Source organism: Podarcis cretensis (genome assembly GCF_951804945.1).
Source record: "Podarcis cretensis genome assembly, chromosome: 18".
Lineage (NCBI taxonomy): Eukaryota > Metazoa > Chordata > Lepidosauria > Squamata > Lacertidae > Podarcis > Podarcis cretensis.
Genome location: NC_137188.1, coordinates 11,109,403 through 11,137,266, shown reverse-complemented (window position 1 = coordinate 11,137,266; position 27,864 = coordinate 11,109,403). Strand labels below are relative to the sequence as shown.

Below are 27,864 nucleotides of genomic sequence, written 5' to 3'. Positions count from 1 at the left end.
TATGCAATTCTTAAACTTGCTATTTTATGGGTTTTCAGATGTTTTGCCCACATCAAAAAGTTTGATCTTGTTCCAGTTATTAACTTTGCTAAGTGACTTCCTCGCATCCCCTCGGTTGAATTTCATTGCATGTCCTTCTAACGGTTTGCCAAATCCCAATTTTTATGAAATTTAACTTAAACATTAACATCCTTAGATCTTCACCTTATGGAATTAAACATATTAACTGTAATTTTCAATAAGGCTATGATTTATCTTTGTTTGTCTTGTGTGTTTGTTTGTTTATAATATTGTGAAAACTAATAAATTTTTGGGAAAAGTTTGATCTTGTTCTGGCTCCCTCCGTCTCACCTTGTTCACCACTTTGCCCCCTTCCTGAAAAGATGTCTATAATAAATATTCTTGAAATAAACCGCTCTATAAATCGACGATTGCAATCTCAACGCAGCACCCATGAACGGGCAGGTCTTCGCCCCAAGAAGATTAATTTATTTATGCCAGCACGTTAATTATTTCGTTATCACATTAGCACCCCCGCTTTTTCCAGCAAGGACACGGTTCTCCCCCTTCCTGTTTGACCTTCATAACAACCCTGGATAACAACCAGCTATTTTTTGGACTACAACTTCCATCATCTCCTGCTATGTAGAAATATCTAGAGACCCAAGTTTGGGAAACTGGTTTAGACAGACCCCTGGCCTGACCCAGAGCTGAAAGATGGGAAAGACGAAGGTTAGATGCCAGAAATTACTGTATTTTTCGCTCTATAAGACGCACCAGACCACAAGACGCACCTAGTTTTTGGAGAAGGAAAACAAGGAAAAAAATATTCTGAATCTCAGAAGCCAGAACAAGAGGGATCACTGTTCAGCGAAAGCAGCAATCCCTCTTGCTGTTCTGGCTTCTGGGATAGCTGTGCAGCCTGCATTCTCTCCATAAGACGCACACACATTTCCCCTTACTTTTTAGGAGGGGAAAAGTGAGTCTTATAGAGCAAAAAATACGGTAAATTGGGGCCTGCTTTTTTGTGTTATCACTATGCCCCTTGCTGGCTTTCGCTGCCTGCTCTCCTCTCAGAAGCCCGGAGAAGCGATTTATGAATATTTCCAAGCTGCAGACTTCCAGGATGCAACATTATCCGTGTTCCCTGCTGCTGTTTTTGCAAAAAATAGAGAAAGAACCCCTCTATTAAAAATAAAAAAAGGAACTATTGAGAAAATGTTTGCCCAGTCCAACTTTGCAATTCTTCCAAAGGACACAAGAAACCAGTCTGTCGTGGTTTTGAGAAGTTTTATTGTTTGATTAAAAAAAGAGAGGATTTTGCGCAAAAAGCGTAAAAGATGGAGAAAGGATGGAACGATTCGGTACGGGTGGAAGAAGGTATAAGGCTGTTTTAGCTCTCATCAAATTAATTACCCCTGCGCCGGCTGGGCTTTAAAATTCATAACGGGATTGGGGATGGAAGACTGTGAAACTAACTGAGGTGATTCCTGGCTGCGTCGGGAAGCAAAAGCTCCTAATTTGACGCACCTCCAACTTTTAGAAACCTTTGCCAAAAGCAGGGTGAACAGGATTTTAGACGACGACAGCGGAATGTACAGCAAAGTTTTTCCTCTTCGGGATCCAGAGAAGCCTCTGGAAGCCATTTAAAAGGGGAGAGGGGTAAAAGCGTTTCCTATGAACAATGAACACACACATTTTAAATTTATTTTTTGCTTCCAGACATTCATTCAAAATGGTTTGGGCTACAATGCCCATCAGCCGGGGGCTGTAGTTCAAAACATTTGGTTTGCTGACACCAGGGGAGTAAGTCCTCTCTCAAACCGGCACCGGTTCTTGCGCAAGCCGTCACCCAGGGCGTCACAAACACCGATATCTTATTTATTTTTGGGCTGTCCCAAGGCAGAGAGAGAGAGGGTTTCACTGCCACAACAGTCCAGTTTGCTCTGACGGGATTGTCGTGGTTCTGGTATCACATGTACTTCTTACAGTATATTTGATACACACACATATATATTTAAAAATAAAGGCTCTTGTGTCCTATACAGAATACGCACTTCCTATTTCATGTCACAAGTTTGATGCAGAACTTGTTCTGTGTCCTCCCGGACGGGGATGAGGAGAAAAGGCTTCACAGGCTGGCTTACGGAGGAGGCCCCTTGCTCTGCAGATTTCTCTTCCTCTTCTTTTCTAGGATTTCTTCCTCGAAGATTTCTCTTTCCCTGAAGGATAAAGAGACAGGAAAGGGAGGGGGACACACAACAAAATCTAAGCCCGTGGATTCAAAAATTAATACAGTAATGTGTGGAGAAGTTAACGGAGGCTCGTCTTTAATACCACAGCAACAGCAGACTAAATTTTGCTAAAGACGTGGACATTTGGAATGATATAATAATTTATTAGATTCAGGTGGGCAGCCATGTTGGTCTGACACAGTCGAACTAAATAAAAAAAAATAAGAAATCCAGTAGCACCTTAGAGACCAAGTAAGTTTGTTCTGGCTATCAGCTTTCGTGTGCATGCATGAAGTCGTCCGAAGAAGTGTGCATGCACACGAAAGCTTATACCCGGAACAAACTTAGTTGGTCTCTAAGGTGCTACTGGACAATTTCTTATTTTTTAAAATAATTTATTATTTATACCCCGCCCATCTGGCTGGGCATCCCCAGCCACTCTGGGCCGCTCCCAACAGAATATTAAAAACACGATAAAACATCAAACATTAAAAGCTTCTCTAAACAGGGCTGCCTTCCGATGTCTTCTAAAAGTCAGATAGTTGCTTATTTCCTTGACATCTGGTGGGAGGGAGTTCCGCAGGGTGGGCACCACCACCGAGAAGGCCCTCTGCCTGGTTCCCTATAACCTCACTTCTCGCAGGGAGGAAATGGCCAGAAGTGCTGCTGTTTCTTTACCTGAATTGCTCTGACCACAGATGCATTTGTGGAAAACTCATGGAGTGTATGATTAAGCCAACTGGGGACGCAGGGTGGCGCTGTGGTCTAAACCACGGAGCCTCTTGGGCTTGCCGATCGGAAGGTCGGCGGTTCGAATCCCCGCGACGGGGTGAGCTCCCATTGCTCAGTCCCTGCTCCTGCCAACCTAGCAGTTCGAAAGCACGCCAGTGCAAGTAGATAAATAGGTACCGCTGCGGTGGGAAGGAAAACAGCGTTTCCATGCGCTCTGGTTTCTGTCACGGTGTCCTGTTGCGCCAGACATGGTTTAGTCCTGCTGGCCACATGACTCAGAAAGCTGCCTGCGGACAAACGCCGGCTCCCTCGGCCTGAAAGCGAGATGAGCGCCGCAACCCCATAGTCGCCTTTGACTGGACTTAACCATCTAGGGGTCCTTTACCTTTACCTTTTTTTTAAGCCAACCACAACTAGAGGGGGGACCCAGCAATACTAGGGCATTCTCTCCCTTTTTTGCAGGTTTCCCTAAAGCTGTTATGGATAAGAAGAAATGGAAGGAGTTACCTTTGGCTCACCATAGGCCCTCTCAAGTATATCTCTTCCGCTTTCTTGTAGTCGATATGGTCCACGGCTGAAATGGCGTAGATGATGGCCTGGGGGCGGAGAGAAAGAAAATTTGCAAGTATGTTTGACACAGGGACGCGGGTGCCGCTGTGGGTTAAAGCACAGAGCCTAGGACTTGCCGATCAGAAGGTCGGAGGTTCCAATCACCGCAATGACGGGGTGAGCTCCCGTTGCTCGGTCCCTGCTCCTGCCAACCTAGCAGTTCGAAAGCATGTCAAAGTGCAAGTAGATAAATAGGTACCGCTCTGGCGGGAAGGTAAACGGCGTTTCCATGCGCTGCTCTGGTTCGCCAGAAGCGGCTTAGTCCTGCTGGCCACATGACCCGAAAGCTGTACGCCGGCTCCCTTAGCCAGTAAAGCGAGATGAGCGCTGCAACCCCAGAGTCGGCCACGACTGGACCTAATGGTCAGGGGTCCCTTTACCTTTACCTTGACACATTCAAGGAGGAAGGGTTCTGGAATGCAAAGGAAGGGCCGTGGCTCAGTGGTTAGAGCACCTACTTTGCATGCGAAAGTTTGATCTCCAGGTAGGGCTGAGACCCTGGAGAGCCGCTGCCAACCAGTGTAGGCAATATTGACCGAGGGTCTAACTGGCCGTGTGTAAAATCGGCACCTTATTCAAAATCGTCAGGGCTAGAATCTTAGTTCGTCTTTAGGAGGAGAGCCGCAGCTTAGTGGCGTGACGCTAAAGATCCCATATTGATGCTTTTGAATTCTGGTGCTGGAGGAGACTCTTGAGAGTCCCATGGACTGCAAGAAGATCAAACCTCTCCATTCGGAAGGAAATCAGCCCTGAGTGCTCACTGGAAGGACAGATCCTGAAGCTGAGGCTCCAAGACTTTGGCCACCTCATGAGAAGGGAAGACTCCCTGGAAAAGACCCTGATGTTGGGAAAGATGGAGGGCACAAGGAGAAGGGGACGACAGAGGACGAGATGGTGGGACAGTGTTCTCGAAGCTACCAGCATGATTTTGACCAAACTGCGGGAGGCAGTGGAAGACAGGAGGGCCTGGCGTGCTCTGGTCCAGGGGGTCACAAAGAGGCGGACACGACAAAACGACTAAACAACAACAACAACAACAAAGGATCTTATGTCCGATCCATGGCAGCATTTCCAGGGAATCTGTGAAATCCTGGAGAGCTGCTGCCAGCCAGTGCTGCCAGCACCAGTTCAGGCAGCTCCCTGTGTCCCAACTCCTTACAGAAAGGCCACGATTTACCTCGGGGAACAAGACGTCCAAGATGAACTTGATACTGTCCCTGCTCACTTTGGGTAGCACCTTGGGGTCTGCCTCTTGGTAAACCCGTCGCAGGTAGTTGAGAACGAGTTCCTGTTGGTGGTCGTCCTCCAGGTAAACCTCCATGCAGGGCAGGTACGGCCGGGCGACGCCAAAGTCGCTGAGCCAGCGCGACGGCTTCTTGCTCCTTAGGATGGAGCGGAGGTGGTCGTCTGCCCCCTTGGACTTCACTATGAATTCGACGATGCGCTCGTTGGCCTTGTCCCGGGCGGCCCGGGCCCGATCCGGGAGAACTTTCCTGGGGGGCTTAGTAGGCGATGGCTCGGACGGTGACTCACCCGGGTCTGCTTCCTCCGCCTCCGGAAAGGTCTCCTGCGGCGGTTCGTGGAGGACGCCTGTTCGGACGGAGTAGCCTCGGGGGGAGGAAAGCAGATGGCAATGTCACGGTTTCTTTTTTTCCCCCAAATTTTTTTTTATTGGTTTTCACAATATTATAAACAGACAAACAAACACACAAGACAAACAAACATAAATCATAGCCTTATTGAAAATTACACTTATTAACTTTGTTAAGTGACTTCCTCGCTTCCCCTCGGTTGAATTTCATTGCATGTCCTTTTAACGGTTTTCCAAATCCCAATTCTTATGAAATTTAACTTAAACATTAACATCCTTAAATCTTCACCTTAAGGAATTAATATGTTTAATTCCATAAGGCAATGTCACGGTTTCTGCAGGAAGGCACAGAAAAGAGCCTGCCTTTCTCTCAGGTATCATGGACAAAAAATCATTCATTTATTGAATTTATAAATGCCTTATACCTGGAGGTCTCAGGGTGGTTTAAAAAATAAATAAATCACAATATATAAAATAAAAATACAATAACGCCACCCCTCTAAAGGGTATGGGCTGTTGATCAGGTCAACCAAAGGCCAGGTTAAAAAGGAAGGTTTTAGCCTGGGTCCTAAAGGTGTATAGTGAAGGTGCCAGGTAAACTTCCCTGGGGAGAGCATGCCAAAGACAGGGAGCCACTGCCGAGAAGGCCCCGTTCTCGTGTTGCCACCCTCCGGACCTCTTGAGGAGGAGGCACATGAAAGAGGGCCAAATATTATGTTCCTTCCTCCCCATCCCTCCGGTGAAACATCGAATCTGGACAGGAAAGGACACGCTATGGAGAAGAAACACATGCACAATACCCATTTTGCAGGAGAGGAAACTGACAATGGCTAGGACTTGTCTCACTGCCACAGAAGGAAAACGCCTACTGTATACCACGTCCCAAGAAGCCACAGACCCTCAATCCCCCAAAGGAACTTTAAAAAAAACAAAAATTGGGAGATAGTGACGTCTTGGCTGTGTGTGTGTACATATGCAAAGGTGCTATTGATGGGAACCTTCTTTGATTTTGTTCCTTCTTTAGGAAACGTAATCAATGCAGCGCGTTTTAATAGGCAATGAACTACTCACTCATCTCGTGGGCGTAATACTCCAGGAACGACCCCGTGAAAGATTCGCAGCCTGGGAACGGGAAGAGAAGAGGAAGGTTTCTTGACTAAATCCCATTTTTGGAGATTTCAAGTTACATCACGCCGTCGCAGAACTTTGTTCCCACCGTGGAAGCCGACCATGGATTTAAAAGCAAGGCTTGAGGGGGTCATACATTAAATGAGCTTCTGCACTGTCTCTTTGTCACATTCTAGAGTTACCAAAGGCCACCAGGTTTCCCTTTAAAGTCTCCCTTGTAACATATGGTTCTGATGGCTTATTCATACAGTGTATATTTTCTTCTGATGGCGTTTGTACGGTTTCGTCATGGCCTTTGGGCTAGTACAGTGGTACCTCGGTTCTCAAACGTAATCCGTTCCGGAAGACCGTTTGACTTCGAAAACAGAGGCGCAAAGGGCTGGCTGCAAGTTCAACTGGAAAAATTGAAAAACGCGCAGCTGAAGTCGTTTGGCTTCCGAGGTGTGTTGGAAAACGCAAGCAATTACTTCGGGGTTTTCGGCGTTAGAAAACCAAAACGTTTGGCTTCCGAGACGCTTAAAAACCGAGGTACCACTGTACAATAAACTCTTATTTACTTACTGACAGCCACGAGGCTATTCAGTGGGGGGGGGGGAGGGAAGAGAGATGGGAGATGGGTCTGTCATGTGGCTTCATATCCGCTTCCATCTCCTCCTCCCCTTGAACTCCCCCAACCTGGCCGTTACAAGAAGCAGTGTGCGAGAGCTTGCTTTCTTCCTCCTCCCTCCCAGCTTCCCTTTCCTTTTGTGTGGCGCCTCTGCGGCTGATTTTACACAATCAAGAGGTATAGGGGGCTTTATGAAACAAATAAAAAGAAATAAAAAGAAAAACATGGAACTGCAGAGGGAAAGTGGGATGGCCTGGGGTTCGGACTCGGATGCTGAACCTGAGGGATCCCAGCCTGCACAGGATTCCCCACCTCCAGAACCAGCTGAGCCGGGGCTGGGGCTTGAGCCTGAAGGGTCCTCACCTGTGCTGGGTCCTCAGCTGAGTCTGCTCTGGCTCCGGAGGTGATGGAGGACCCATTGCCTGCAGGTGCTCCACTCTCAGCCCCGTCAGAGGAAGCTGAGGTTGCCTCTGGGTCCGGGAACCCTCCAGCCTCTCCTGAGCTCCAGAGGCTCAGGGCAGAGAGGCGGAGGGAACTAAGTTCCCGCAGGAGGAGGGCTCGCCTCCAAGCCAGGAGAGGCGAGTCCCCTGTGGATCGGGGCCACCCTGTGCCTCAGGGCAGGTAAAAGCCAGCCAGCCCCAGTCCCAAGTTGCGGGAGCAACACTGTTGGTTGCTAGTTCCTGCCTGAACCCTGTCCTGCTTTCCTCTCTGAGCTCCTGACCCGCCCTGGCTCCCTGCTTGCATGCCTGTTCCTGACTTCACCCGACTCCCTGCCCTGCACCCAGCTTCAGCTACTACGGACTGTCTCCACGTTGCACCTTTGACCATGGACCGGACTTGGACCTTGCCTCTTGGGTAACCCACGGGACCAGCACAGGAAGAAACAGAATACAGAGTTCTGTGCTGGCCCCGGGGGGAGGTTACAGTGGGGCGAGGTCCAGGACCTGGGTTGAGGGTCGGTAGACTGTCCTCCACGGGCCGGGCAAGGACAGGAACTCTGGAGGAACAGGTCTGGGTGCTGGCAGAAACAGGTTTCCAACGACGTTGCTCCCGCAACCTGGGACTGGGCTGACTGGCCTTTATCTTCTCTGAGGCCAGGGGCGGTCCCGGCCCCCAGGTGACCCGCCTCTCCTGGCCACGAGGCGAGCACTCCTCCTGAGAGAACTTAGTTCCCTCCGCCTCTCCGCCTCTCTGCCCTGAGCCTCTGCAGCTCAGGAGAGGCTGGAGGGTTACCCGATTCCCAGGCCATCACACTCAGCTTCCCCTGATGGGGCTGAGAGTGGAGCACCTGCAGGCAATGTGTCCTCGATCACCTCCGGAGCCAGAGTGGATTCACCTGGTGCCTGCTTCTGAGGTTCCGGCACAGGTGCAGGCGCTTCAGAATCAAGGCCCTGCCCCAGTTCAGCCGGCCCTGGAGGCAGGGACTCCTGTGCAGGCTGGGATTCCTCTGGTTCAGCCTCTGAATCAGGTTCCCAGGCCATCACAAGTTCTTTTGCTGCTGGAAACAGAGGACACTCCTCACCCCCCCATCTCCACTCCGCTGGCTAAGCTTACCTACTCGAACTAGGTAGTCTGTTATCAACGTGATGCACCAGTCGATATCATGGGGGTGACTCTCTTTGGCTCTGGCCTGGGGGCAAAATCATAGCAAAACGGAAAAAGAAACAGAATATTATCTCCCCTGGGGAACACAAGCCATGCTTTTTGTGGAAAACACAAACGCAGAGCGGAAACCAAGGATCATGCCCCCCCCCCCAAGAAGCTCACACCTTTGCCGTTTAAAACTTACTATCAGTTTTCCCTTCTCCTTGCATTCGTAGTGCTTCAGGTTTCTGAATGAGGTGCAGAAGCTGCAGGGGGAAGGCGGAGGGAAAGGGATACGACGGGTTAGCAAGTGGAAAAATCTTACTGACGGCCGCAAGAACACAGATGGCTAGATACTGGAGAGAAGCAAAGCGTTTTAGTCAGTGGTTCCCCAATGTTTTTTGGGGGCTCTCCCCCTTTGGATCTCTAAAAATCACCCCCCCACCAGTTCCTGGAGGGCACAAGGAGAAGGGGATGACAGAGGACAAGATGGTTGGATAGTGTTCTCAAAGCCTGGTGGGCTCTGGTCCATGGGGGTCACGAAGAGTTGGACACGACTAAATGACTAAACAAGAATTCCAAAAATTATTGGCTCCCGGTGGAGTACAGGATCAGGTTTCAGGTGCTGGTTTTAACCTTTAAAGCCCTATACGGCCGAGGACCCTCGTACCTACGGGACCGCCTCTCCTAGTATGTCCCATGGAGGACCTTACGGTCTTCAAACAAAAACATCTTGGAGGTCCCGGGCCACAGGGAGGTTAGGCTGGCCTCAACCAGAGCCAGGGCTTTTTCGGCTGTGGCCCCGATCTGGTGGAACGCTCTGTCACAAGAGACCAGGGCCCTGCGGGACTTGACATCTTTCCGCAGGGCCTGCAAGACAGAGCTGTTCCACCAGGCCTTTGGCCAGGGAACAGCCTGACTCCCTCCTTTGGCAATCCTCACAGAACTACTAGCCCAGTGGCGTAGCGTGGGTTGTCAACACCCGGGGCAAGGCAAGTAATTTGTGCCCCTAACCCCATACCTGCCACCGCTGCCAGCTTCTTCTTGCTGCTGCCTGGGCTGGGGTATTTACGGTAAGGTAACCACAGCGGCGGGTCCGTGTCAGGTGATCTGAGGCGAGTTGCCGCTGGCGCTGCCGCCCAAACGACGCCGCTTGCCCGGAGGAGGAGGAGGGCAGAGAGGCGAGGAAAATGCAACATGGCCCAGCAGCTGCAGGAGCAGCGGCAGCGGGGATGTGAGGAGGGGCTGCCTGGCGCGCCCTCCGTGGCCCTGAGCGCTGAGAGCCGCTGCCTGCCGGACGCCTTCAGCCCGGACGCGCACACAGCTCGTCGGTTCCGCAAGACATGGGGCTCTGCTACAGCCTGCGCCCGAGGCTCTTCGGCGACTCCGGAGGCGGCGAGCGCCCCCCCCAGATGTTGCGCCCGGTGCAGCTGGCCCCCCCTGCACCCCCCACGCTACGCCACTGCTCTAGCCCAATGGTTGCCATTAATCTGATTTGAACTGGTTTTATAATGAACTGATTTTAGAATGTGGGATCATTTTACTGTTGTTAGTTGCTCTGAGCCCGGCTTCGGCTGGGGAGAGCGGGATATAAATAAAATTTTATTATTATTATTGTTATTTATTCAGCAATGGGTGAGAAGGGTTTTGAATTCAGACCTACACCCAACACTTCTTGCTGAGAAAGCAGAGCAGAAATAAGTTTTTTCTGCCATTGCCTGTAGGAGCAGTTTAGAGAAAGCTCTGTGAACATGCCGGGCATCAGAGCAGCTCAGCCAATGGGTGATCAGAACCCAGACCAGGACTGCATTTAAGCTGCACTTACCCTTTGGATTTCATGCTCAAAGTGTCCTGGATGAGGATGACGTTGGCCTTCCTGGCTTTCTGCTGCACTCTTTTCACCTGCCGGGAAGAGAACCCTGTTTTATGCCTACCCCATCCCCTTGCAGGAAGGCCGGGAGAACAGCCCCCTTCCACAAAGATGCAACAAGACAGAACGTTTTTATTCTTACCACTGCAGGCCAAAAAGGTTGTCTTGGCATTCTGCACCAAACCAGCATCCCGGCTTTGATGGTACAGGGCTCTAAAGGCAGAACGGAAACAGAGGTTGGAGGCCGGAACGGGGAATTTCCCTTCCCTTCCGGGTTAAGGCAGTGTGGTGTAGTGGTTAGAGTATCGGACTAGGACCTGGGAGACAGGTTTGGAACTCCACTGGGCCATGGAGCTTGCTGGGTGTGACCATGGGGCCACAGCCTCTCAGCATAGCTGTCAACTTACAGATTTGAAAATAAGGGACCAGCAGCCTCGAAAACAAGGGATCAGCAGCCAAAATAAGGGATTTTCGGAGCACAGGTATGTTCAACTTCTGAGCCCCTCTGAGCCAAAGGCAGAAAGCCCAGCGAGCAGCCAAACGAAGCCTCAAGCGGTGGTTCCCACAGCGCAGCAACCCGGCAAAGGGGATGCAGCAAGGAAAACCACCGTCACCTCTCCGCTGGGAAGCGCTGAGCAAAGGCGAGTCCCCAGGCAACGCGGCCGATTTGATCGGCACAAGACATGCAAGCTCCACCCCCAGTCGTTCTTAGACTCCTTATTGGGTGAGCAACGCAGCCAAGCAACACAGTTGGAGCCTCCCTCCTCCCTGGCCGGCAGCGAGGGAGGGAGAGGAGCTGCTTCCTTTGAAACCCGGGAAATTTAATGGACATCATCAATAAGGGACAGCAGCAGGACACGGCGCTGGGATAAGGGACTGTCCCACCAAATAAGGTACGCTTGACAGCTATGCCTCTCAGGCTGGCCTACCTCACAGGGTTGTTGTGAGGATTAAACAAGGTGTACCACCTTGTGCTCAGTGGAGAGAAAGATGTAATAGTAATAGTAATTTATTATTTATACCCCACTCATCTGGCTGGGTTTCCCCAGTCACTCTGGGCAGCTCACAAGAGGATATTAAAAATAAAACATCAAATTAAAAATTAAAATAAAATAAATAAATAAAACATCAAATTAAAAATACATTAAAATGTCACACATTAAAAACTTCCCTAAACAGGGCTGCCTTCAGATGTCTTCTAAAAGTCAGGTGGTTGTTTATTTCCTTGACATCTGAAGGGAGGGTGCCACCACCGAGAAGGCCCTCCGCCTGGTTCCCAGTAGCTTCACTTCTCACAGTGAGGGAACTGCCAGAAGGCCCTTGGAGCTGGACCCCGGTTTCCGGGGTGGAGACGCTCCTTCAGGTATACTGGGCCGAGGCAGAGACAACTATCGGAGGGAGAAGGCTGACCGTTAGCGGTCTGCGTCACCACGGGACAAGCCACTCCATTTTAGTTTTTGCGATCTGGACCAAACCAAGGTTGGATTTGAAACGGGCCCTAAATCAGATTGGGGTGCCCTGATAAGAAACACACCCACCCCTTTACATGTGTGCCTCTTTTATCAAAAAAGGGAAGACTTGAAATGACAATGGGTTGAAATATCAGATCAAGATTTCCCCTCAATGCCACAGAGAGGTGGATGGGGAAGTATTAGCAAAAGAGATAAGTGATGGATACTATACGATGTATGTATAAAGGTAAAGGGTAAAGGGACCCCTGACCATGAGGTCCAGTTGTGGCCGACTCTGGGGTTGCGGCGCTCATCTCGCTTTACTGGCCGAGGGAGCTGGCGTACAGCTTCCGGGTCATGCGGCCAGCATGACTAAGCCGCTTCTGGCAAACCAGAGCAGCGCACGGAAACGCCGTTTACCTTCCCGCCGGAGCGGTACCTATTTATCTACTTGCACTTTGACGTGCTTTCGAACTGCTAGGTGGGCAGGAGCAGGGACCGAGCAACGGGAGCTCATCCCGTCAAGGGGATTCGAACTACTGACCTTCTGATTGACAAGCCCTAGACTCTGTGATTTAACCCACAGCGCCACCCGCGTCCTATACAATGTATGCATAGAAGCGGTTAAAATTGCATAAATAAAAGTTTTGTTAAAAAAAGAGATTCTGTGATCCTGCCAGGGGAGATTTTACAGAGGGTTCCGACTGGTTCTCAGGTGTGGGGTAGTGGCTACAGATTGCTGGACTAGGACCTCCAACAGATTCCACACGAAAAACGCTCATGTCCCTGTGGAGATGGAAGTCCTGAATTGGTGGCGCATGTCCTTATGGCTTGCCCTCTTTATAAAGACTTGAGGAATGAGATTAAAGGTAAAGGTAAAGGTACCCCTGCCCGTACGGGCCAGTCTTGACAGACTCTGGGGTTGTGCGCCCATCTCACTTAAGAGGCCAGGGGCCAGCGCTGTCCGGAGACACTTCCGGGTCACGTGGCCAGCGTGACATCGCTGCTCTGGCGAGCCAGAGCCGCACACGGAAACGCCGTTTACCTTCCTGCTGGTAAGCGGTCCCTATTTATCTACTTGCACCCGGAGGTGCTTTCGAACTGCTAGGTTGGCAGGCGCTGGGACCGAGCAGCGGGAGCGCACCCCGCCGCAGGGATTTGAACCGCCGACCTTTTGATCAGCAAGCCCTAGGCGCTGAGGCTTTAACCCACAGCGCCACCTGCATCCCTGAGGAATGAGATTACCACCCCTCTTTTATTGTCCATTCCGGGTCGCCCAGCCACTGCCCCAGTGTCCTTTCTCTTGGCAGATCAAGATGAGCAGGTGACAGCAAAGGTGGCAAGGTTTTTAGCTGGGGCAATCAGAATCAGATCCACCATTTGACTATTGATTCAAAACCCCAAAATGTATTTTATATAATTGACTTTTTATTTCTATTCTTTGTATATCGTACAGTGGTACCTCAGGTTAAGTACTTAATTCATTCCGGAGGTCCGTTCTTAACCTGAAACTGTTCTTAACCTGAAGCACCACTTTAGCTAATGGGGCCTCCTGCTGCCGCCGTGCCGCTGGAGCACGATTTCTGTTCTCATCCTGAAGCAAAGTTCTTAACCTGAAGCACTATTTCTGGGTTAGCGGAGTCTGTAACCTGAAGCGTATGTAACCCAAGGTACCACTGTATTGTTGTTTTATTGCTATGGCCAACGCAAATAAAGATTCATTCGTTCGTTCATTCATTGCTGGACCTGAGAAAGACCACGCTTCAAATCTCCGCTCGGCCGCATGACGCTCCCTAGGCGTGAACTTGGCCAATCGCCATCTTACAGCCTGACCTACCTCACAGGGTTGGCGGCCAAAGGCCAGACACTCCCCATGCCTGCTTTAAAAGGTTAAGATTGGAACAGCATTCAGAATTCGTTTAACGAAATATTTCTCAGTGTGCCATTTCCACTTAAAGGTAAAGGACCCCTGACCATTAGGTCCAGTCGTGACCGACTCTGGGGTTGCAGCGCTCATCTTGCTTTCCTGGCCGAGGGAGCCGGCATACAGCTTCCGGGTCATGTGGCCAGCAGGACTAAGCCGCTTCTGGCGAACCAGAGCAGCGCACGGAAATGATGGTGTCCTTTCCTCCATAGTTCTGCTCAGCTTCAGCAGAAGAGCGCCAGCACCGTCGTTCAGAAGAAGTCGTACCTTCCTAGCAGCCGGGGGGAGTATGTCATCACCAAGCTAGACGACTTGGTCAATTGGGCTCGGCGGGTGAGTGGCAGCTTTGTGAGAAATATTACAGTGGTGCCTCGCAAGACGAAGTTCCGTGAGGCTCTTCGTATAGCAGTTTTTTCATCTTGCGAAGCAAGCCCATTGACACCTTAGCGGATTAGCGCTATTAGTGGTTTAGCGGCTTTTAGCGGATCAGCTGATAAGCGGCTTAGGGCTTAGGAAAAGGGGGGGGAGGGGAAAAACCCCGCAGGAACTCGCAAGACATTTTCGTCTTGCGAAGCAAGCCCATAGGGAAATTCGTTTTGCGAAGCGCCTCCAAAACGGAAACCCTTTCGTCTAGCGGGTTTTCCGTCTTGCGAGGCGTTCGTCCTGCGGGGCACCACTGTATTTTAAAGGGTAAAGGTAAAGGGACCCCTGACTATTAGGTCCAGTCGTGACCAACTCTGGGGTTGTGGCGCTCATCTCGCTTTACTGGCCGAGGGAGCCGGCGTACAGCTTCCGGGTCCTGTGGCCAGCAGGACTAAGCCGCTTCTGGCGAACCAGAGCAGCGCACGGAAATGATCTACAGGTGGTACTTAACCCCAGTCAAGCTGGCAAAAAATTATCATTTGCCCGATAATAAATGTTGGAAATGTAAAGAGAATGAAGGTACATTCTTTCACCTTTGGTGGACGTGCCCAAAGATTAAGGCTTTCTGGGAGATGATCTATAATGAAATGAAAAAGGTATTTAAATATACCTTTCTGAAGAAACCAGAGGCCTTTCTCCTGGGCATGGTTGGCCAATTGGTGCCAAAGAAGGACAGAACTTTCTTTATGTATGCTACAACAGCAGCAAGAATACTCATCACGAAGTATTGGAAGACACAAGATTTACCCACCCGGGAAGAATGGCAGATGAAGTTGATGGACTATATGGAATTGGCGGAAATGACTGGCAGAATCTGAGACCAGGGAGAAGAGTCGGTGGAAGAAGATTGGAAAAAATTTAAAGATTATCTACAGAAATATTGTAAAATTAATGAGCTATAGAAAAATGGTGGAATGAAGTTATATGGCTTTGGCAGGAATGTTATAAGGAACTAGGTACAGATAGACTGTTAATGTATTAAAGGGAAAAAACAAGGTTAGAATATGTTAAGATTAATTACAGGACAGAAATTAGATGAAGATGGAAAGGAATTGCTGAAACAGTTAATTGAAGTGGAATACAAAAAGGGAGGCGTGAGGAAGTCAATGAAACAAGTGAACGAAAGTTAAGATTGAAAATATTGGAAGTGTTTTTAATTGTTTTTGTTCTGTTTTGTTAATTCAATGTTTTATGTAGTGTTTTTGTTTTTGTATTTTATTATGTTGATTTGTTTAATTCTTTTTCTTTCTTTTTGTAATCTTTAAACTCCTAATAAATATTATTTAAAAAATAAAAGGTTAAGATTAGGCTTGGGGAAAACGCCAGTGCAGCTGAGCCGTGCAGACAGAAAACGGGCCTCACCTGGGTGCAAAAGGATGCTGGGGAGTTCCTCGTCCTCATCGTCCCTGGAAGCTGAGCTGTGACTGTACCTCCCGATGGGGCTAAGCCGCAGGGAAGAGGCAGGTGCAAATCCTGTCAAAGGAAAAGGCGTTAATCAATTTCGGCTTTTACTACAGAATACTGAGATCTTCATCACCTTGCCAACAAAGGTCCGTATAGTTCAATCTATGGTTTCCCCAGTAATGATGTATGGAAGTGAGAGCTGGACCATCAAGAAGGCTGATCGCCGAAGAATGGATGCTTTTGAATTCTGGTGCTGGAGGAGACACTTGAGAGTCCCATGGTCTGCAAGAAGATCACACCTCTCCATTCAGAAGGAAATCAGCCCTGAGTGCTCACTGGAAGGACAGATCCTGAAGCTGAGGCTCCAAGACTTTGGCCACCTCAGGAGAAGAGAAGGCTCCCTGGAAAAGACCCTGATGTTGGGAAAGATGGAAAGCACAAGAAGGGGATGGCAGAGGACGAGATGGCTGGACAGTGTTCTCGAAGCTACCAACATGAGTTTGACCAAACCACGGGAGGCAGTGGAAGACAGAAGTGCCTGGCGTGCTCTGGTCCAGGGGGTCACCAAGAGGCGGACACAACTAAACGACTAAACAACAACAACACCTCGCAGGGTTGTTGTAGGGGTTAAAAGGGGGGAACCATGTATACCCCCTGGGTCTCCTTGGAGGAACAAAGGGAGGGCATAAATGTAATACAATAAATTTAAGTTTGGCTGAGAGATAGTGACTGGTCCCCAGGACGAAACGACTAAACAACAACACTGAGATCTTTTCCCTCTCCTTTTTCTTAAAAAAACAAACCAACCTGCTGCTTTAGTGGGGAGAGGGAGACAACCACCTGTGCATTGCAAGGTGCACACAGGAGGTGCAGAGTTAGGAAGAATTGTGGGGCGGGAGCTGCCCTGCCCCCCTGGCCTGAAAGATAGCTCAGTTGGTAGAGCATGAGACTCTATGGGACCGCCTCTCCCGGTATGCCCCACGGAGAGCCTCAAGGTCCATAAATAGCAACACCCTAGAGGTCCCGGGCCCTAAGGAAGTTAGATTGGCTTCAACCAGAGCCAGGGCCTTTTCAACACTGGCCTGGTGGAATGCTCTGCCTCATGAGACCAGGGCCCTGCAGGATCTGATTTCTTTCTGCAGGGCCTGTAAGACAGAGTTGTTCCGCCTGGCCTTTGGCTTGGAGCCAATTTGATTCCCTCCCCCTCTATCTTTTTTCCTTTCTCCTCCTGTGATGAGGCTGCATTTTAATATTTCAATGTTTCAATATTTTAACGTTGTATTTAATCTTGTTTTTAAGTTGTATTCACTCAACTTGTTTTTATTATTGCTTGTTAGCCGCCCTGAGCCCGGCCTTGGATGGGGAGGGCGGGGTATAAATAAATAAATATATATATATATATTATTATTATTATTAAATCTCAGGGTTGTGGGTTTGAGTCCCACACTGGGCAAAAGATTACTGCATTGCAGAGGGTTGGACTAGAGGATGACCGTGGTCCCTTCCCAACTCTACAATTCTGTGATTTTAGGATCAATGCCATTCCAACACTGTAGCGAAGTTAGGAAATTTCAATAGACCAAACTTTGGTCAAGTAAGCAGCAAAGTATTATGGGAAGTTCAAAAGCCGTAAGATTTATGGGGAATGGGTTCTTGTTGCTTTAACACTGCAGACTAACAGTCTCCAAATGTGTGAAGTTGCTTATCTCAGGAAGGAGCTTCTCCAGGTTGATTAGTGGTCCTGACACCTGGTACCTAACTCATTCACACCCAAATATCCACCCTAATCACTCTGGGAATGTGTAGCTGGTAAATGTCTGAGGAAGGGAGGAACTCTTTGATCCAAAGTCCTGGGAACTAACAAGCTCAGCTGTCACAAGTTATAATTACAGTGGTGCCTCGCAAGACGAAAAGAATCCGTTCCGCGAGTCTCTTCGTCTAGCGGTTTTTTCGTCTTGCGAAGAAAGCCCATTGATGGCTTAGCGGATTAGCGGCTTTTAGCGGCTTATCGGATAAGCGGCTTAGCAGCTTAGAAAAAGGGGGGGGGGAACCCGCAGGAACTCGCAAGGCATTTTCGTCTTGCGAAGCAAGCCCATAGGAAATTCGTTTTGCGAAGCGCCTCCAAAACGGAAAACCCTTTCGTCTAGCGGGTTTTCCGTCTTGCGAGGCATTCGTCTTGCGGGGCACCACTGTATTAGCCAACTAGCTGACCACTGGTGAATTTAAACATAATCAAGAATTGTGATTGGGTCTGAGTTCCGTTACATCTGTTGAATTTCTGCCTGCATTTTGTGGAAACAATTTGTGGGGTGGGGCAGCCAGTAACTAGGAAGTATAACCTTCTCCCTTGGGTTATGTCTTCTGGTGCCCTGGTACAGGCGAGTGGCGGCAGCAACTACCGTATTTTTCGCTCTATAAGATGCACCAGACCACAAGACGCACCTAGTTTTTGGAGGAGGAAAAGAAGAAAAAAAAATATTCTGAATCTCAGAAGCCAGAACAGCAAGAGGGATCTCTGCGCAGCGAAAGCAGCAATCCCTCTTGCAGTTCTGGCTTCTGGGATAGCTGCGCAGCCTGCATTTGCTCCGTAAGACGCACACACATTCCCCCTTACTTTTTAGGAGGGAAAAAGTGAGTCTTATAGAGCAAAAAATGCGGTACCTTTTTTGATGCGTTTTGTCCTGTAAAAAAGTATATGCTGCCGGTCACCGTTTCTCTAAACCTGATCCAGCTGGATGGTAAGGTCGGGTGACAGAGGGACGCGTGACCGGAGCATTACTACAAACACACAAACACCTTCCTCCGTCCTGCCAAAGCACGCAAGCTACCTTCTTCGTCTTCAGAATCCAGAAGCTGGAACTGTTTCACGCTGAAGGCCGCATCCTGCCTGTGCCCCGCCTTGCCTCCCGGAAGAGACTCTGCAGAGGAGTTCAAGTCTCCCGGACGACTCCTTCCTCGATTCCGTTTCTGCCGCGTTCTCTTTGGCTTCCGGTTGCCGTTGGGGCCTCGGCTGTGTCTCCCTCCTTCCTCTCCTCTGGCTGGTTCAGCTGAAAGGCACCTGGCGGGTGAGCCCAGAAGCTTCTTCCGCACCCCGGGCCCCACGTCCGATTTCGCAAACCTGGGCAGGCGCTTTCGAGAGGCGGCTGCCGGGGTGCTTGTTCTGTTTGGGGAGGGGAAGCCGCTGCCCTTGCCAGACCTGCTCCGAGATGGGCAGCGCCCCTCTGCCCTCTCCTTAAAGGACCGCAGCTGCCTCCGGCCTGCGTCAGATTTGGGCAACGGTTCCTGCTGTTTCTGGGGGGTGATGGTCATTGCTGCTTCGGAAAAGGAGCAGTTCTGGCCAGCTGCCTCCCCAAAGTGTTGTGGTTTAGAGATGGGAGATGCCTTGGAGCCGAGGCAACACTCGACGGAACTCTCCCTGCTTTCTCCCTCATGCGGGTCCCTTGGAGACGGGAGCTGGCGACACTTAGCCGGACGCCCCAGTGACGCTCCGGCGGGGGTGACCTTCCGGGGTGACGCTTTTCCTTTCCGCCCCTTGGGTGAGACAGAGTTTTCGCTAAGGATATCCAGGGCCTTCCGGAGAGCATGCCGGTAGATCAGCTCATCTATGGCTTTGCGGTTTTTCTTGCTCTGACCTGTTGAGATAATAATAAATAATAAAATTTTATTTCTATCCCGCTCTCCCCAGCCGAAACCGGGCTCAGAGTGGCTAACAACAGTAAAATGATACAACATTCTAAAATCATTTCATTATAGAATCAGTTCAAATCAGATTCATGGCAACCATTGGGCTAGAGTTCTGTGAGGATTGCCAAAGGAGGGGGTCAGGCTGTGCCTTGGCTAAAGGCCTGGTGGAACAGCTCCATCTTGCAGGCCCTGCGGAAAGATGTCAAGTCCCGCAGGGCCCTGGTCTCTTGTGACAGAGCGTTCCACCAGATCGGGGCCACAGCCGAAAAAGCCCTGGCTCTGGTTGAGGCCAGCCTAACCTCTCTGTGGCCCGGGACCTCCCAAGATGTTTTTGTTTGAAGACTGTAAGTTCCTCCGTGGGACATACCAGGGGAGGCGGTCCCGTCGGTATGAGGGTCCTCAGCCGTATAGGGCTTTAAAGGTTAAAACCAGCACCTGAAACCTGATCCTATACTCCACCGGGAGCCAGTGCAGCTGGTATAGCACTGGGTGAATGTGATCCCGCAGTGAGGACCCTGTAAGGAGTCTCGCCGCGGCATTCTGCACCCGCTTGAGTTTCTGGGTCAGTCTCAAGGGCAGCCCCACGCAGAGCAAGTTACAATAATCCAGTCGAAAGATGCGTCGAAATGACTCAGGAGCTGAGCTTGCCCTTCACTACCCCCACCCCGGCCAGCCCTGTCATTCCTCTCTGAGCTGCTTGCAGAGGGAAAGGGTGGCATACCAACGAGACCATTGTAACCAGATGGAAACACTAGGGGAAAGAGTTGCAGCTACAGTGGTACCTCGGGTTACATGCACTTCAGGTTACATCGGCATCTGGTTACAGACTCCACTAACTCAGAAATAGTACCTCGGGTTAAGAACTTTGCTTCAGGATGAGAACAGAAATCGTGCTCTGGCAGCGTGGCAGCAGTGGGAGGCCCCATTAGCTAAAGTGGTGCTTCAGGTTAAGAATAGTTTCAGGTTAAGAACGGACCTCCGAAACGAATTAAGTACTTAACCGGAGGTACCACTGTATTTTGCTCCCCTCCTTCCTGGATGGCTATGAGGATTGGACCTGCAGCTTGGCTATGCCCAAAGGGCCAATAGCCCCCACGCTTGGTAGAAGGTAAAGGACCCGTGGATGGTTAAGTCCAGTCAAAGGCGACTATGGGGTTGCGGCGCTCATCTCGCTTTTCAGGCCGTGGGAGCCGGCATTTGTCCACAGACAGCTTTCCACGTCATGTGGCCAGCAGGACTAAACCGCTTCTGGCGCAACGGGACATTTCAGTTTCCGAACACTGAAAACCCAGAAGTAAATGCTTCCGTTTTCAAACGTGTCTCAGAAGTTGAACGGCTGCTGCTGCGGTTTTTTTCAATTTTCTCCACTGACTTTGCCGACCCCCCCTTTGGGCGTCAGTTGTCACACGTTTTGGAAGTCGAGCGGTCTTCCAGAACAGATTACATTCGACAACCGAGGTACCACTGTATACAGGCTTCTGAAGCCCACGCCCTTGTATATTTTTAGACAGCAGGCGGAAAAGTTTCTCTTCAACCAGGCCTTGGGCTGATTACTATTATAAAGGAAAAAGGTAAAGGGACCCCTGACCATTAAGTCCAGTTGCGGCCAACTCTGGGGTTGCGGCGCTCATCTCGCTTTACTGGCAGAGGGAGCCGGCATACAGCTTCCAGGTCATGTGGCCAACAGGACTAAGCCGCTTCTGGCGAACCAGAGCAGCGCACAGAAACGCCGTTTACCTTCCCGCCAGAGCGGTACCTATTTATCTACTTGACTTTGATGTGCTTTTGAACTGCTAGGTTGGCAGGAGCAGGGACCGAGCAATGGGAGCTCACCCTGTTGCGGGGATTCGAACCACCAACCTTCTGATCAGCAAGTCCTAGGCTCTGTGGTTTAACCCACAGCGCCACCCGCGTCCCTGATTACTATTATACAGGCATTTAAATGTGTTTTGGGGAAGGAAGCGTTATTGTTTTTTCTGCTTTAACTATTTATTTGTGTTGTTCACTTGTGTTGTTAACTGCCCCGAGATCTTTTTATGAAGGGTAGTACAGTGGAACCTTGGTTCTCAAACGGCTTAGCTGATGATCAAATTGGAACCTGAACGCCACAAACTCGGAAGTAAATGCTTTGGTTTGTGAACTTTTTTTGGAAGCCGAACACCCGATGAGGCTGTCGACTATTGTTCCCGGGGCACCTGCGCAAATCGGAAGCCACGCTTTGGTTTTGGAACTTCCAGAATGTAGCATGTTTGAGAACCAAGGTGCCACTGTACATAAATCTAATAAATCCTCATCATCGTTATAAAATAATTCTGGATCCCAGTCGCTGGAAGAGATGGGAGGAGAGAAGGCTGTTGTGCTCAGGTCGTGCCCTGGGGGTTACCTTCTGAGGCGTCGGGCTGGCCACCTAACCGAGAGGCGATGCTGTTGATTTCCTCCTCCTGCAAAGGTTTGACGTCTGCGTGGCGCACAACAATCCTTTTAAGAAGTGAGAGAAAGCAGTTAAACACCCCCACCATAAAGTAAAGGTAAAGGACCCCTGGACGTTTAAGTCCAGTTAAAGGCGACTATGGGATTGTGGCGCTCATCTCGCTTTCAGGCCGAGGGAGCCGGCGTTTGTCCGCAGACAGCTTTCCACGTCATGTGGGCAGCAGGACTAAACCAATGGGACACTGTGACAGAAACCAGAGCGCATGGAAACGCCGTTTACCTTCCCGCCGCAGCGATACCTATTTATCTACTTCCACTGGTGTGCTTTCAAACTGCTAGGTTGGCAGGAGCTGGGACAGAGCAACAGGAGCTCACCCCAGCGCAGGGATTTGAATTGCTGACCTTCCGATCGGCAAGCCCAAGAAGCTCAGTGGTTTAGACCACAGCGCCACCCACGTCCGTACCCCCACCATACTGTCGTCCCATACAACAAGGGAGCTTGAGATGCTGGACGTGCAACTTAACTGTTTATTCAGGCAGAGAATTTCAACCAGAAGGGTTCTCGGCGTGCTCTTTGGATCTTGTCGCCTTCTGGAAGTCCGGCCGGCGGACAAAACCTGAAGGATGCAGGAATGCAACATACACTTGTGAGATTTCTTAATGTTAAGGTCCTACAGGGCAGGTCTCAACAAAACAGAACGGTGTAAAGACAAGAAAAAGATGTGGGTCGCACTAATAATAATAATAATAATAAAGGTAAATAATTACCTTTACTTTAAGTAATCTTATCACTTGAAATAGTAGAGTGAACGTTTAATTCTGGAATAGCGAGGGGGGTCACAGAATTGTGCCTATGTGTCTGTTTGAAAATTGTGGATTTTTTTTTTTTTTTTAAAGTGATCCTGGAAGTGTTGTTGGTACCCAGGCCTAATGTGCAAGCGAAAACATAAGTTGTGCTCTTTTTCTTTGCGCTACTGCCATCGCCATTACCATTTGCGCCCAAGCTAATTTCAAATCCACTGCAGGGAACTGTAGGATACAGTTCACTTAATGCTGATATTCCACATTTATTTGTGTGGAACTTACTTCCAAATAAACGTGCTTAGGATTTCAGTCTTAATATTTTTCTCTTACTCCTTTCCTTTTCTGTGAACCGCCCTGAGACCTCTGGGCATAGGGTGATATATAAATTCAATAAATAATAGATAAGAAGAAGAGACATATCTGATTTTTTTTAATTTATTGAATTATAACCTGCCCTTCCTCCTGAAGGAGCCCCAGTTGACAAAAGCAGGTTCACCTTTAAATAAATAAACACCTTTAAATAAATAAATTGGCTGAGGGGCCGCAGGAAGCTGCTTGGGTCGCGATCCAAGTGGGGAGGGAGGCCTGCTGGAGGGACAACCCATCAGTGCTGCCAGAGACCCCCTGCTATACCTCGGCGGGGGGGAAATACCACGGTTATCCTAAACTTCCTCCAACATCCTGATATGGCATAGTAATAATAATAATAATAATAATTTATTTATACCCCACCCATCTGGCTGGCCTTCCCCAGCCACTCTGGGCGGCTTCCAAAAAAATATTAAAATACTGTAATACATCAAACATTAAAAACTTCCCTGAACAGGGCTGCCTTCAGGTGTCTTCTAAAAGTCTGGTTGTTGTTATTCTCTTTGACATCTGGTGGGAGGGCGTTCCACAGGGAGGGCGCCACCACCGAGAAGGCCCACTGCCTGGTTCCCTGTAACTTGGCTTCTCGCAGTGAGGGAACCGCCAGAAGGCCCTCGGTGCTGGACCTCAGCGTCCGGGTAGAACGATTGGGGTGGAGACACTCCTTCAGATATACTGATATACTGATCGCCTTCCCATAGCAGCCACTGGTAGAGATGGGGACCAAGCAAACAGAAAGGAGATAAAAAGATCCCGAGATGTTCAAATGAGTATCACCTTTGAAGGCCACCACCGCTTCTTCCACGTGCAAAGGATGTACTTTGCCTTCTTCATGGTTGCCGTTCATGGAGGATAGCGGGCAAGCAAGGATTTGAGGTGAGGGCTAGTGACCGCCAGGGTTCAAGGATCTGAAAAGACAAAATATCCCATTACTAGGCTAGGCGATGCTTGGAGTGCCTTCCGACTTTCTGATTCTGTGAAAAGCAACCTTATCCAATGGGGAACCTAAGAAGAGCGTAGTTGGATCAGGCCAGCCCAATGTCCTGTACTCTCATCAAGACTCTCATCAAAGCTCACAATAATAATATCAGTAATAAAGGAACCCAAATATCTCCCACCAGCGCAATAAAGGGCCTTCGACTGGTTTTTTATTCCATGAACCGATTAAGGGTGGTATACAAATAATAAATAACAATCTGAAAACGCTGGCAGCAACAGCAAATCCAAGAGTGTAAATAACGAGATGGTGGGACAGCGTTCTCGAAGCTACTAATACGAGTTTGACCAAACTGTAGGAGGCAGTGGAAGACAGGAGGGCCTGGCGTGCTCTGGTCCAGGGGGGCACGAAGAGGCAGACACGACGAAACATCTAAACAACAACAACAACAACAAAAGTATATGTATTAGGACAATCCTTGCTGACAAAGGTCCGCTCTGGTTTTCCCAGTAGTGATGTATGGAAGTGAGAGCTGGACCATAAAGAAAGCTGATCGCCAAAGAATGGATGCTTTTGAATTCTGGTGCTGGAGGAGACACTTGAGAGTCCCATGGACTGCAAGAAGATCAAACCTCTCCATTCGGGAGGAAATCAGCCCTGAGTGCTCACTGGAAGGACAGATCCTGAAGCTGAGGCTCCAAGACTTTGGCCACCTCAGGGGAAGAGAAGACTCCCTGGAAAAGACCCTGATGTTGGAAAAGATGGAGGGCTCAAGGAGAAGGGGACAACGGAGGACGAGATGGTGGGACAGTGTTCTCTAAGCTACCAGCATGAGTTTGACCAAACTGCGGGAGGCAGTGGAAGACAGGAGGGCCTGGCGTGCTCTGGTCCAGGGGGTCACAAAGAGTCGGACATAACTAAACGACTAAACAACAACAACAATAAATGGTTTTCCCAGTAGTGATGTAAGGAAATCAGAGCTGAACCCTAAAGAAGGCTGATTGCCAGAGAATGGATGCTTTTGAATTCTGGTGCTGGAGGAGACTCTTGAGAGTCCCATGGACTGCAAGAAGATCAAACCTCTCCATTCGGAAGGAAATCAGCCCTGAGTGCTCACTGGAAGGACAGATGGAGGGCGCAAGGAGAAGGGAACGACAGAGGACGAGATGGTGGGACAGTGTTCTCGAAGCCACAAACATGAGTTTGACCAAACTGCGGGAGGCAGTGGAAGACAGGAGGGCCTGGCGTGCTCTGGTCCAGGGGGGCAAGAAGAGGTGGACACCCCTAAACAACTAAACAACAACAATACTAAATCTAAATAATAATAATAATAATAATAATAATAATAATAATAATAAATGGCCTCGGCCCAGTATACCTGAAGGAGCATCTCCACCCCCATCGTCCATCCCGGACACTGAGGTCCAGCTCCAAGACCTCGCCAGAGTGGTGCATGCTCTGGTTATTTCCTGCTTGGACTACTGCCATGCGCTCTACGTGGGGCTGCCTTTGAAGGTGACCCGGAAACTGCAATTAATCCAGAATGCGGCAGCTAGACTGGGGCCTGGAAGTGGCCGCCAAGACCATATAACACCGGTCTTGAAAGACCTACATTGGCTCCCAGGATGTTTCCGAGCACAATTCAAAGTGTTGGGGCTGACCTTGAAAGCCCTAAATGGCCCAGTATCCCTGAAGGAGCGTCTCCACCCCCATCGTCCAGCCTGGACACAGAGGTCCAGCTCCGAGGGCCTTCTGGCGGTTCCCTCCCTGCGAGAAGCCAGGTTACAGGGAACCGGGCAGAGGGCCTTCTCGGTGGTGGCCCCCGCCCTGTGGAATCCCCTCCCACCAGATGTCAAAGAGAACAACAACTACCAGACTTTTAGAAGACATCTGAAGGCAGCCCTGTTCAGGGAAGCTTTTAATGTTTGATGTATTACAGTATTTTAATATTTTAATATTTTAAGTTACAGGGAACCAGGCAGAGGGCCTTCTCGGTGGTGGCGCCCTCCCTGTGGAACTCCATCCCACCAGATGTCAAAGAGAACAACAACTACCAGACTTTTAGAAGACATCTGAAGGCAGCCCTGTTTAGGGAAGTTTTCAATGTGTGACATTATTATTATTAGGAAGGGGATTTGAGTTCCCCTCACCCCATTTTCTTTAAGCCCCCCCCTCACCCCGTTTTCTTGACACAGGTACCTCAGCCACCCCATTATGGGGGTGAGGTTGGCGCGCTGGGGGAGGGAGAGTGGCGTATTATGGGATAGGGAACTCTCACTTCCTGGAGTGGTAATGATAATACAGTCATAGGTTTTCCTCACCAATTTGCTCCCTCCTGGCAAATTCCCTTTAAATTATTGTTATTAATTCATTAATTACCTCAGGCCCCTCACAACGAGGGAGGCGGGATTCGAACCTGCCACGCCTCTGGCCCGTCTCGATTTTCAGGGGGTTTCGTCTTCCCTCTTGGTCGTTGACGCGAGGTTCACAGGCCACGCCCCTCGCCCCTCCTACTTACTCCGTTCGCCGCCGCTGATGGGAGACTTCGTTGCCTCGCCCCGCCTCCCCTCTCTCCGCCCAGCCAATCCGCGCGAGGGATTCACCCGCCCCCCCCCCACTTCCCACGGACTCCCAACTTACCTCACCAAACCGCCTCGAGTCCCGCGAGAGGTGCGAGCGACCAATCAGAACGGGGTAGGAGGAGTTTAGGGGGTCGTCATGGCGGCGGCTTGTTTGCCTACCCGCCTCTTCGGAAGAGTCGCGTGCAAATGCGGAACGGTTTCTTTTAGCCCTCTGGCCAATCAGGAATGGAGAATGTGACGTCACTCGCCGGCGCGCGGGGAGGGCCGTTCCCGTTTGCAGCTCCGCCCCTCGAAGTCTGTGGCTTTTTGCGCTTGCGCTTTCCCCTTCCTCGCGCGAGGTGGCTATTTTGGACCAACGGTCGTCCGTGCGCGCTTTCGAAATTGGGTGGAGGAACACCAGCCAATCGGAGCGCCGTTCGGCTGCGCCGCCGCTTCTGATTGGCCACAGCCGCTCCGCTACGCCCCGTCATCATTATACTTTCCCGCCTTTTTCTCCCTCTGAGGGAAACTGAGGGAAAAGCTTTTTCCTTTTTCAGTGGTACCTCGGTTTAAGTACTTAATTCGTTCGGAGGTCCGTTCTTTTTTTTTTTTTTAGAAAAAAATATTTATTAAAATTTTAAAGGTTACAAAAAGAAAAAAAGAGAAGACACCAAGTTAAGCAAAAACTAAACAACACATCACAGTAAGGAATTTTTTTTTACAAAAAACAGAAAAATAGAAACAATTACAAAACACAACGAACCTTCCCATAACTTAGCTTTCATTTGCTTGTTTCCTTGACCTCCTCGCACCTCCCTTTTTTGTATTCTAGTTCGATTAGCTATTTCAGCAAATCCTTCCCATCTTTCCCAATCTTTATCCTATAATTTATCTTAATATAATGTAACTTTACCTTCCTTTCATCCATGAACAGTCTATTTTTACTTAGTCCTTTATAACATTTCTGCTAAAGCCACATAACTTCATTCCAGCCTCCTTCTAACATTCCTTAATTTTAATTTTTAAGCTTTAAATTTCTTCCAATCTTCTTCCACCGACTCTTCTCCCTGGCGGAGCTCCGTTCTTTTTTTTTTTTTTTAAATAAATTTTTTTATTAATTTTCCAAATTAATTTTATTAATTTTCCAATTTTTAACAAAGACAACAAAAACAACATAAAAACAAACACAAAAAGTTATACTTTCTTAACCTTATTTCCATAAGCCTCCTTTCTCGGACTTCCCCATACCTTCCCCTTTTTGCATCCTTTTTTTTTTTACAATTATTCAACAACCCTTTTAGCCAATTAAATATAAATTCATTCTCCTTTTCAATTTTACCCTAAATCAAACAAAATTTGCCGCTGTAATTCTACATCTCCCTCTCCCTTAGCATTTTAGCATTCCTCAATTTTATAATAACTCTTAAGATACATCTTAAACTTCTTCCAATCTTCTTCCACAGTCTCTTTCTCTTGGTCGCGGATTCTGCCGGTCATTTCTGCCAGTCCCATAAAGTCGATC

The 27,864-nt window shown here is 49.3% G+C and overlaps 1 protein-coding gene across 1 annotated transcript; it reads right to left on the bottom strand.

Annotated features, from left to right (window-relative positions):
* Nucleotides 1-1,276: 1,276 nt before the first annotated feature.
* On the bottom strand, nucleotides 1,277-26,269 carry PWWP3A (PWWP domain containing 3A, DNA repair factor). The gene is made up of 14 exons (XM_079960603.1): nucleotides 26,161-26,269; nucleotides 23,622-23,752; nucleotides 22,197-22,288; nucleotides 21,625-21,719; nucleotides 18,386-19,189; nucleotides 15,516-15,626; nucleotides 10,498-10,568; nucleotides 10,311-10,387; nucleotides 8,691-8,751; nucleotides 8,456-8,531; nucleotides 6,238-6,288; nucleotides 4,753-5,183; nucleotides 3,474-3,562; nucleotides 1,277-2,222 (listed from the first exon to the last, which is right to left on the bottom strand). The coding sequence occupies exons 2-14, from the start codon at nucleotides 23,676-23,678 to the stop codon at nucleotides 2,144-2,146; spliced, it is 2,094 nt and encodes a 697-aa protein (XP_079816729.1). The 5' UTR covers nucleotides 23,679-23,752; nucleotides 26,161-26,269; the 3' UTR covers nucleotides 1,277-2,143.
* Between the last annotated feature and the right edge of the window lie 1,595 nt (nucleotides 26,270-27,864).

Coding starts and splice junctions, on each gene's coding strand:
- PWWP3A (XM_079960603.1), bottom strand. CDS start 23,678: ATGAAGAAGGCAAAGTACATCCTTTGCACGTGGAAGAAGCGGTGGTGG. Junction 22,289..23,621: donor AGCGGTGGTGGCCTTCAAAG/GTGATACTCATT, acceptor TGCATCCTTCAG/GTTTTGTCCGCCGGCCGGAC. Junction 3,563..4,752: donor TGGACGTCTTGTTCCCCGAG/GTAAATCGTGGC, acceptor CTCCGCCCCCAG/GCCATCATCTACGCCATTTC.